This window comes from Sylvia atricapilla, unplaced genomic scaffold, assembly GCF_009819655.1.
Source record: "Sylvia atricapilla isolate bSylAtr1 unplaced genomic scaffold, bSylAtr1.pri scaffold_69_arrow_ctg1, whole genome shotgun sequence".
Taxonomy (NCBI): domain Eukaryota; kingdom Metazoa; phylum Chordata; class Aves; order Passeriformes; family Sylviidae; genus Sylvia; species Sylvia atricapilla.
This window is the reverse complement of record NW_027077156.1, coordinates 173,355-184,157: the sequence shown is the minus strand read 5'-3', so window position 1 is coordinate 184,157 and position 10,803 is coordinate 173,355. Positions and strand designations below refer to the sequence as shown.

The 10,803-nt window shown below is 47.5% G+C and overlaps 1 protein-coding gene across 1 annotated transcript in view; it reads left to right on the top strand.

The window, feature by feature from the left end:
* The first annotated feature begins 2,008 nt into the window (after positions 1 to 2,008).
* Positions 2,009 to 10,803, top strand: part of LOC136375006 (src kinase-associated phosphoprotein 1-like) — an 83,948-nt gene continuing 75,153 nt past the window's right edge. Inside the window, 4 exon segments of the mRNA XM_066340364.1 lie at positions 2,009 to 2,098; positions 5,445 to 5,519; positions 5,522 to 5,549; positions 8,081 to 8,110. Coding sequence (XP_066196461.1) covers positions 2,056 to 2,098; positions 5,445 to 5,519; positions 5,522 to 5,549; positions 8,081 to 8,110 — 176 coding nt within the window. The 5' untranslated portion in view covers positions 2,009 to 2,055.

The following is a 10,803-nucleotide window of genomic DNA, read 5'->3' as shown; positions in this document are numbered from 1 at the left end:
TCCCGGGAAATTGGATTTCCAAAGGATGTCAGCAGGGCACAGCCCGCCAGGATCCAGGTGGGAATTTTATTTTATTTTATTTTTTTCCTTCAGCGAGGAGGAGGTTTGAAATCCCAAATCCCCAAAAATTGGGAAGCTGCAGGACAAGGACGGGGCCGGATTCCCCCGTGTCCTTCCCAGCTGATCCCAAATCCATGTTTGTGACCATCTCACACATCCAGAAATTGAGGTGGTGAGGCAAAAAAAAGGGAAGGAAGAAATAATAATAATAATAATAATAATAATAATAATAATAATAATAAATAATGATAGTAATAGGTAATTTCCCTGGAAATCGGGAAAAAATCCCTTTTCCTGAGACTTTACCTGTGATATTTTATTTTCTGGCTCAAATTCCCTAAATCCTGGCTCAGGAGACCCTACCTGCTGCAGGACTTAAGAGAGGCACTAACATAAAGAATTCACGATTTTCTCCCAAAAAAGTCTCGGAATTCCCTAAATCCTGGCCCTACCTGGCCGGGGGATGTAAAGGGATGCACTGGCAAGGAAAAATCCACATTTTTCCTCCCAGAAAAAGTCTCAGAACTCCCTAAATCCTGGCCCTACCTGGGCGGGAGATGGGAGGAGCAGCTGCTGTGATATTTTTTTTTTTTCCATCTCCTGCTCGGGGCCCCTGAGCTGCAGCGTTTCCTGTGTTTTGAGGCCTCAGCATCCGCTGCAAACGCCGAATTTTGGGTCTGGTTTTGGTCCTAAAACCGACCCCGTGCCGCAGCTGAGCCGAGCCTGAGGAGGCTGAAAGGGGAAGGGAAAAAGCTGAGCTTAAAACCTAAAAACACACCAAAAATCGTGTGGGAAATGCTGGATGTGAAACTCCCGGGTGTGGGAATGACGTGGCAACCTCAAAACTTGGAGGTTTCTGATCCCGGATCTGGAGAATCCCCCGGTGCTCCAGACAAAAAAAAAATCCAAAAAAATCCAGCGGAGAATTTTCCCGTGAATCCGATCTTTATGGTCCCTTCTCCATCGGATCTTCCTCCTTGGGAAATGTCATTGATGGGGGATGGTCCCACACGCTGGGCCTGCAAATCCCAAATCCCAAAACGGCTCCAAAAAAGGACTTTGGAGCTGCTTTGGGGTTTTTCCTTCGGCTCTACAGCCCCAAATCCCGATCCCAAACTCTCGGGATCCCCCCCGGCTCCTGGTCCTGCTCTGGGCTGTGCTGAGAACTGGAAGAAAAATGGGAATTTTCTTCCCTTAATTTCCTAGAAAAAGGAGGGCTCAAAACACTTGGGAGCAGCTGGAGGAGCCTCTCTGGATTTCCAGGAGTATTTTCCATATGGAAATCTCCATATTTTCAGGAATATTTCCCACATTTCCTTAGGGAGGATCATCCTAAGGAGTATTTCCAGGAGTATTTCAATATGGAAATCTCCAAATTTTCAGGGATATTTCCCACATTATTTTATGGAGGAGCATCTCCGTATTTCCAGGAGATTTTCCTTTTTCTGTTTCCATACAGAATTCCCCACGTATCCAGGAATATTTCCCACATTTCCATGTGGAGATCTCCACATTTCCAGGACTTTTCTCCATCTTTTCCTCACCCCAGCCATGAGACAACTCCGGGGTTTCATTTTTCCAACCCAATCCCTGTTCCTTTTCCAGGGAAAAGGGGAAATTTCATTCCAGGACACCCAAGCACCACCTTTTCCCACAGGAATTTTGGGATGGAAAACCTGGAAAAAATGCCAATCCCAGCCCCAGGAGGCTCCAGGTGATCTCCTGGAGGAAATTCCCACTGGGGAATCTCACCCAGCTCCAGGTGAAAACTCCTCGACCGAAGCTCAGCTCTTCCCACCTGGAATTTTTGGGATCATCCAGGACAGCCGGGAACGATCCCTGGGGAGAGGGGGGGCTTAAAAGGAGGAGGAATCCCAACCCCAAAGGTTCCTCCTCTTCCTCCTCGTGTTTTTTGGGGTGTCTCCGCCCTCTCTGCTTCCTCCTCAGCACCCCGGGGCGCTCGCAGCCGGTTCTGCTCGCCAGGGAAGGAATCCCATGGATCCCCTGATCCCAGAGGAGATCCAGAGGCTCCTGGCAGGTAACAAACCCTCCGTCCTCCTCCTCCTCGCTGCCGCAGGAGGGGGATCCCGGCGGGGTGGAGCCTGGGGAAGGTTTGGGGCTTTTTCTGTGCTGTTTTGGGGGTTTCAGGGCTCGTGGGACCTCCCTGACCCCAAGAATGTTTGGGGGCTTTGGGACCTCCTGGACCATGAGGAGAATTTGGGTTTGTGGGACTTCACTGTCCCTGATCCCAAAAGTTTGGTGGCTCTGGGACCTCTTTGACTACGAGGAGAATTTGGGGGTGACACCAAAGAGATTTTGGGGCTGTGGGACCTCACTGTCCCTGATCCCAAGAATTTGGGGGCTGTGGGACCTCCCTCACCTTGGGGACAATTCAGGGGCTGTGGGACCTCTCTGTCCCTGACCCACAGAAGAATTTGGGGGCTGTTTTTGAGGGTTTGGGCCTCAAAATCCTGAATTTTGTGGGTTTTTTTTCTCTCTGGCGTGGGTACAGAACTTTTGTGCTGCCCACCTGCCCCTAAACCCCTCAATCCAACCCCAGCAGGGATTTCAGGCCGGAGCAGGGATTCAATCCACCCCTGCCTGTGGAAACCCCGAATTTTGAGGGTTCTTTTGCACCTGTTTCTGCTTTTGGGGGTTTGATCTCCAAAAACCCCAAATCTGGTGGGGATTTTCTGGTGCGGCACAGGGAGATAACCTCTGTGGTGCTCAAAACCCCAGCAGGGACTCAATCCAGCTCTGCCTGTGGAAATCCCATGTTTGGGAAGTGCCGAGGAAGCAGCTAGGACCCCTTTTGGGGTGATTTTTTTGGGTAGTTTTTGTTTTTTTGGGGTTTCAGCCGTCATTTCCTGCCGCAGCAGCGCCGAGCTCATCCTTCCACCTCCAAAACCCCCAAAAACTTCCCCCCCTTGTCCCTGCAGGACAAGCTTCTCCCACCCCATCCCAAATTCCCTCGAATTCTCCGAGTTTTCCCTTGGATGATTTTGGGAATTTTCCCCGGTGACAATTCCGAGCTGCCGCCCCAGAGATCGGCTCCTTCCCGGGGTTATTTCCTCGTTAGCTGCCGGTGTTTAATTGAAGGTTTCAGATCTGGTCCCCCCAGCCCTGGCTGACAGGTGGAATGGAGATTAATTGTGTGTCACAGAGCTCGGGATCAAACCTGGCCGGGGCTTGACAATCCCCAGGCCTTGGAGGGCCCGAGGAGATCGCCAGGAGGAGGTTAAATCCGATATTTTTATTGTTTATTCTGCGTTTGATGAGATTTTTGGGATGATCTCGTTGTTGTCCCTGAAGGAGCCAGCAAAAAACATGGAGAGGGATTTGGGATCCAAATTTCACGATCCTGAGGAGATTCTCAGGGGCTGTGGAGGCTCCAGGCTGGGAATGAGGGAGATCAAATATAATATTTTTATTGTTTATTCTGCGTTTGATGAGATTTTTTTGGGATGATCTCGTTGTTGTCCCTGAAGGAGCCAGCAAAAAACATGGAGAGGGATTTGGGATCCAAATTTCATGATCCTGAGGAGATTCTCAGGGGCTGTGGAGGCTCCAGGCTGGGAATGAGGGAGATCAAATATAATATTTTTATTGTTTATTCTGCGTTTGATGAGATTTTTTTGGGATGATCTCGTTGTTGTCCCTGAAGGAGCCGGCAAAAAAAGTGGGGAGGGATTTGGGATCCAACTTTGAGGATCCTGAGGAGATTCCCAGGGGCTGTGGAGGCTCCAGGCTGGGAATGAGGGAGTTTAAATTCAGTATTTTTATTGTTTATTCTGTGTTTTATGAGGTTTTGGGACTTTGGTCCCTGAAGGAGCTGGGAAAAAAACGCAGAGAGGGATTTGGGATCAAACTTTGACAATCCCAAGGCCTTCCAGGAGCCGTGGGAGCTCCTGGCTCTTCCCAGGCTGGGAAGGAAGGACCTTCCCCATTTTTTTCCCCTATTTTTCCCCTCTTTTTCTCCCTTTATTTTATTCTCCTCCATTTTTTCCCCCTCTTTTTTTTTTTCTTTCCATTTTTTTTGCCCTTTTCTCCCCCAAAAAGGAGCAGGGACCCTCCAGCCAAACAACCTCCTGAGCTCTTTGGAATTTACTGCTCCCAACGAAGCCTAAACCCGATTTTAGGGTGATTTATTCCCTCCCTGACTTTACGGCCCTTTTCCTTCCCCTTTTCCTGCCGCTCCAAACCCTCTGGAAAAGCCGCTGCCGCTCCCATAACTCAGCCAGGGTTGACACCCCCGGCACTAAACCCGCTAATCTCGAGTTAATCCGAGTTTAAAAACCACCCTGGGATTGTCCCAGGGGGACGGGAGGGGTTTGGTTTTCCTGCTTGCTCCTTTCCTGTGGAAAAACGGGAGTTTTCCGGGATTTTTCCGGCGCTGGGGAGTTGGTTCTGTGCTCCCAAAAAATGAGTTTGTTCCCTCTGTCCTCATTGGGATCCTCAGGGCAGGATTTGGGGTTTTTTTAGGTTCGGATCTCTGGATTTTTTTTCTCGGTTGTTTAGTGGTGTAAAATGGTTTTATTAAACCTCGTCCTTAGACTGGAAGCTTGGCTGTGCCATGAAACTCCCGGATGGTTGTGCTGGAAAGGGAATTTTGGCTCGGGATTCCAGGGCTGGCCTGGGATTTACGAAGCCTGGCAGGAATTTTGAGATTCCTGGCTGGGTGTTTGGTATAACGGGAAATTTTTGGCACTTGGTGTCCTGGAGCTTCCAAAGTGCTGCTGGTGAGCCTGGAATCCTGGGAATCCTGGGAATCCTGGGAATCCCTGGGAATCCTGGGAATCCCTGGGAATCCTGGAATGGGCTGGGATAAGGGATCTTAAATCCCACCAGGGACACTTCCACATCCCACGTTCTCTAACCTTTTCCCGTGTCCAGATTTCATGACCTTTCCCAGCTTTCTTGACCCTTCCCAGGTTCCTGACCCTTCCAGGTTTCTCCAATTCCTTTCCCAGGTCCAAGTTTCCTAATCCCCTTCCCAGATTCCCTAAACCCTTTCCCATGTCCAGGTTTCTCCAACCTTTCCCATGCCCAGAATTCCTGACCTTTCCATCTCCTTGCCCCTTCCCCACTTGTCCTCTCCGAGCCCTCGTATCCCCCAATTTCCTGCCCATTCCCTGTTCATTTCCCAGCTGTATCCCTGATTTCTGGGCTGTTCTCGGTGACTTCCTGCTCATTCCCTGATGATTTCCCGCCTGTATCATGATTCCCAGCCATTCCTCGATGATTTCCCTGCCCATTCCCTGATGTCCCAGCCCATTCCCTGATGATTTCCCGCCCATTCCCTGATTCCTGCCCGTATCCCTGATTTCCCAGCCCATTCCCTGATGATTTCCCTGCCCATTCCCTGATGATTCCCGGTTTTCCAGAGGCTCAGGATTACCTGGCGCGGGGTCTGCAGGAGGAGCCGCTCAGCGCCGGGGCCCGGGAGTGGCGGGACGCGATTTCCGTCGCCTCCAGCGCGTCCGAGCCAGGTCAGTTCTTCCTGAATTCCCAAATCTCCAGAATTCCCTCAGATTTTGGGGATTCCTCCTTCCTGTGGAGTTCTCCATGGTTTGGAATTTTATGGATGGTCCAGGTTCGGGATGATGGGACAGTTTGGGAAGTTTTTGTTGTTTGGTTTGGGTTTTCTCTGTTGGAGGATGAGGAATTCTTCCCTCCATTTTTTTGGTTTTTTTAAGGAATTCGGGATATTCTGGAATATTCTTCAATCTCAAAATAGGATTTTTTTCCTTCTTTGTTTTTTTTTTGTTTTTATTTGTTTGTTTGTTTTGGTTTGGTTTGGTTTTGTTTTGGTTTTTTGGTGGGTTTTTTTTTGAGGAAGGAATTCTGGGATATTCCCGATTTATTCCCTCATTTCAGGATGAGGATTTTTCACCCTTTTTCTTAGGGAAGGAATTCTCAGATATTCCTCATTTATTCAGGACAGGAATTTTCCCCCCTCCATTTTTTTCTTTTACGGAAGGAATTTCTCATATTATTCCAAATTAAATCAATCCCATTTTCACCTCATTTTATCCCTGAGCTCGCTCCCACCACTAATTCCGTTTGGAGCCTTCTGGGTTGTTCCTTTCCGGAATTTTCCAGCCTTCCCAGCCTGGCTGATGGAATTATCCACTTTTCCCATCCATTTCCTCCCGGATCCATCATTAACCTGAAACCCAAGAGCCTCAACGGAGCTGAAAAATGAATTTAAATCCTTTTCTTCCCTAATGGGGAGTTCCCAATCCCATTTTCCCGGCTCCCATTTTTTTTCCCCCCCTCTGTTGGAAATCTCGTCCAGCATTGATTTTCTTTTAAAGATTTATTTTCCCAGACATTCAAATCCCGGCTCCGAAGATCCCATTCCACCCCATCAGCTCTTCATTAATGAGGAAAAAGCGGGAATTTGATTGAAAGCTGCCGGGATTTTATGGATCCAGCTCAGAGGGGTTTGGATTTTGGATTCAATCCATTAAACCAAAGTTTGTCCAAATTTTTTTTGCATTTTTTGGGTGTTCAGGCCCAAAAATCCAAGAATACTCTGGAAAATTGGGAAAATTGGTTTGAGGATGAAGTTTTCTGCAGGAAAGGGTGGGAGAAACACCAATTTAGGGAAATATTGGGAAAAGAGCGAAATTCCTTGCGGGAACTTCCTGGAACCCAAGAGCTCCCAAGATCCGGCATTTATGGGATTTATCCAAGATTTCTGTTGGCAGAGGCAGGAATGAGCTCTTCCACATTCTCTGAAACTTCTCCTCCTCCCATTCCCAGTTCCATTTGATCCCAAATTTTTCCTTCCCGGAGTAAAAAACCATCCGAGCATGGAATTAAAGCCAAACCCTTGAGCTGAACTCGGAATTTTTTTTCTGCTTCTTTATATAAATATGAAAAAAAAAAATCAGGAAAATCCAAAGGGTTTTTTTTTTTTGGCATTTTTCCCTCTGCCTTCCCAGAGCTCCAGGAGGGAATGGAACTCAATTTTCCCCTTTTTTTAGGCCATTTCCTGGGATTAAAAATGACAGAGGTCGGGAACAAAGCCCCGGTGCTTTCAGGGAGCGGGAATTGCGAGTGACAGAAAATCATTCAGGAAATGTCGGCGCTAAAAACGTGGCCGGGAAAAGCTCCCCGGGCAAAAATTCCCAGGAAAAAAAATTTTAAAAAGGGATTTTTGCTGCTCTTCTCTGCCCAGGAGGCAAAAATATCCCGGATTTTGAGAATGTTGGATTTTTTGGGGGATTGGGGGAATGCAGGGATCTCTTAGAATTGATGTTTTCCCCTTAAATGTTGGATAATTGGAGTTTTTCATGGAAACATTGGGATTTAAGGATAACAAAATATGGGGGGAAAAAAGCTGGAGCTGCTTTTCCAACTGCCTCAGGTGGGGCTGGAATTTTGGGATTTAGGGATAAAACAGAGCAGCCACAGGGAGGAAAAAAATCCCTTGTGGAATTCAGGAGCCGCTCCCAAAAGCATTTTGAGAAATTCCCAATTTTTCCCCAAAAAGACTCTTCCCAACCCAAAAAAAATCCCAAGAAATTTTCTCCCTGTGCACATTCGGGGATTTTTCCTGGGTTTTTTTCCAATCCAACGCAAACAACAAAGATTTTTTTTAATATTAAATCCTTATTTTTTTTGGGAATGGGCAAAGCATGGATCGCACTCCGCTTGCTGGGAATGAGCTCAGCAAAAATCCTGGAATATTTTGGTGCTGGAAGTGACTTTGAAAGGATTTGAGGGATAAAAGGTGACAGGAATTTTTGTGTTTGGAGCAGGATCTGTTCCAAGGGGTGGAAATCCATGGAATTACGGTTGGGAAGAGCCTGAAATCTGATCCATTCCCTTCCCACCATCCCGGGTTGTTCCAAGCCCTCTCCAGGGCTGGCACATCCCAAATCCTCTGGGAATTCCTTGGTTTTCCCATTCCCTGAGTTCCTGGGTTGTTCCATCCATCCCTCATCCTCAGGCTGGAACAATCCTGGGGGAAAATCAGGAGTTTTACGGCTCCTTTTCCATTGTTTTTCAGGTACCACCTGGAATCCCCGTCCCGAGGTGAGTCCAGCTGGGAAGGGTTGGACTTAGGGAAATGTTCCTGGTGCTGAATTCCAGGAAAAAGTGTTTTTATGGATGTGTGGGCAGTTCTTGGGGTGGGAAAATCCCACAGCAGGGATCTCATCCCAGAGAGCAAATCCCACAATTTCTGTGGCTTTGGCACCGATTTCTGGGCTGGGAAGTTTTCCAAAAATTTGGAAAAGTTTGGGAATCTTGGAAAGGGCAGGGTATTCCCAGGGAGAATTGATTGTGAGGGAAGATTCCGGGCTGTCCCTCGGTTTTCCTGAGCTTGGAATGGGAGCAGAGTCCAGGATCAGGAGGGGAATTTTCCGGGAATGACCATTCCTTGTTAAAAATTTGGGTGATTTTGGCTTTGCTCCTCATCTCCTCCATCATGGGCGTGAGGATTTGAACTCCCTGAGATTCCTGAGGGTCACCAGGAGGGAATTCCAGGATCTCCAGGACAGTTGGTGGATGTGGGATCACTCGGGGCGAGCTGGAGCTCCCTTGGCTCAGGGGATGGAATTCCCGATTTGGAGCATCGGGAACAACATCGGGATTGGTGGATTTGTCCTTTTTCAGTAAAAAATGGCTGGGATCCATGAGGAATTCCTGGAATTCCACCAAAGTGGGAGCTACTGGAATAAAATTCCTTCCTGGCATTCCAGCTCCTCTTATCCTTCTTTTCACTCAGGAACAAATTCCCTTCCCGGTGTTCCAATTTCTCCAAACCTTCTTTTGTTCCAGGAATTAAACCCGTTCCTAGAATTCCAACTCCTCCAATCCCTCCTTTCCTCCTGGAATAAATCCCTTCCTGGCATTCCAATTTATCCAATCTTTCCTTTCCTTTGGGAATAAATCCCTCTGCCATTCCAGGTCTTCCAATCCCTCCTTTACTCCAGGAATAAATCCATTCCCAGTATTCCAGCTCATCCAATCCTTTCCTTTGGGAATCAAACTCATTCTAGTATTCTAATCTATCCAGTCCTTTCCGTGCCTCAGGGAATAAATCCTTTCCTGGCATTCCAACTCCTCCTGACCCTTCCTTTCCCTCAGGGAATAAATCCCTTCCCGGCATTCCAACTTCTTTTGCTCCAGGAATCAAACCCATTCCCAGCATTCCAACTCCTCTAATCCTTCCTTTCCTCTGGGAATAAATCCCTTCCTGGAATTCCAACTCCTCCCGATCCTTCCTTTTCCCCGGGAACAAATTCCAGGCGCGTTCCCTCCCCTCGGCCCATCCGGGAAATGCCAGGAATGCGTCAGCCTGGCAAATCCCCTCCGGGAGCGGCCTTATCCCATTCCCATCTGAGCCTTTAATCGCTTCCCGGAGCATTGTTCTCCGATGAATCCAACATCTGGCGCCGTTTGGAAAAGTCCAGCGGACAGCTGGGCTGGAAATTAAAACACGAAAAAAAAAAAAAACGGGAAGATGCGAGCAGAGAAAATGAGGGTTTTAAATCGGGAAAGTTCATGGAATTTCAAAGGTGGAGGAGGAGGAGGCTTTTGTTCCTTGGAATTTTTTTATGGAGTGGGAAGCTGAAGGAAAAGTAGGAAATTTGGGATGTGGAACAGGCAGGGATTTGGAAAGGAGTGCTGGCTTGCTTGGAGTTCCCGCTGGGAATTCCTGGTTTGGAATTCCTGGTTTAGAATTCCCACTGGGAATTCCTGGTTTGGAATTCCTGGTTTAGGTTCCCTCTGGGAATTGCTGGTTTGGAATTCCTGGTTTAGAATTCCTGGCTTGGAATTCCCACTGGGTAATTGCTGGTTTGGAATTCCTGGCTTGAGTTCCCACTGGGAATTCCTAGGTCTTCTCTAAGTGAGTCCCCGCGGGAATTAATGTTGTTGGAACAAAACCTTCCAAGGAAACGGGAAAATTTGAGGAGAAAAAAACCACAGATTTGATGTACCAAGAAGCTCAGCTCGATCCCTGCGGAGAAAGGAGAGGTGGGAATGGGAATTTGGGGGTCCTGGATGGAAAAGAGCCCGGGAATGTGGAGCTGGGGTTGATTTTTAGGGATAAAAATCAATCTGTGCCCAAAGACCTGGATAAGAGGGAAATCCGGGGATAAATGGAGGATGGATTTAAGGAACAGGGTGGTTTAGGGAACAGGCGAAGGAAGAGGTTCCTTCCAGGCTTTTCTTGGAATATTTAGGGGATATTTTCTGGAGGGTTTAAGCACAGCTTGAGCCAGCCCTGGTAAAAGCAGAGCCCTGGGAATCCAGAGAGCAAAATCCCAGGAATTTCAGTTCTCCCAACCTGTGGGTTCCCGGGATTGGCTGGAACGAACCGAATCAATCCTGGGATCTAAAAATTCCACCTAAATCAGGAATTCAGGATTTCTCTGTTCCAAATGGGAGTTTTATCCATCCCTGGTTTCTTTTTTTCTTTTTGTTTTTAATTGAGGAAAGAATTCTGGCTATTCCTGATTTATTCCCTCATTTCAGGACTGGGAATTTTTCCCCCTTTTGAGGAAAAATTGGGATTGAGTGGGGACACGACTGAGCAGGATTAGGGATCCAGAGCAGGAATTGCTGTTCCCAAATCCCCGGCACCAAACGCTGGAGCTCCAATCAATTTTTCCCTTAATCCAATTTATTTTCATTTAATCAATTCGCATTGGGAATTACCAGAGTGACTTTTTTTTTTTTTTTTTTTTTTTTTTTAATTCTCTGTGATTAATTCGGAATAATCTC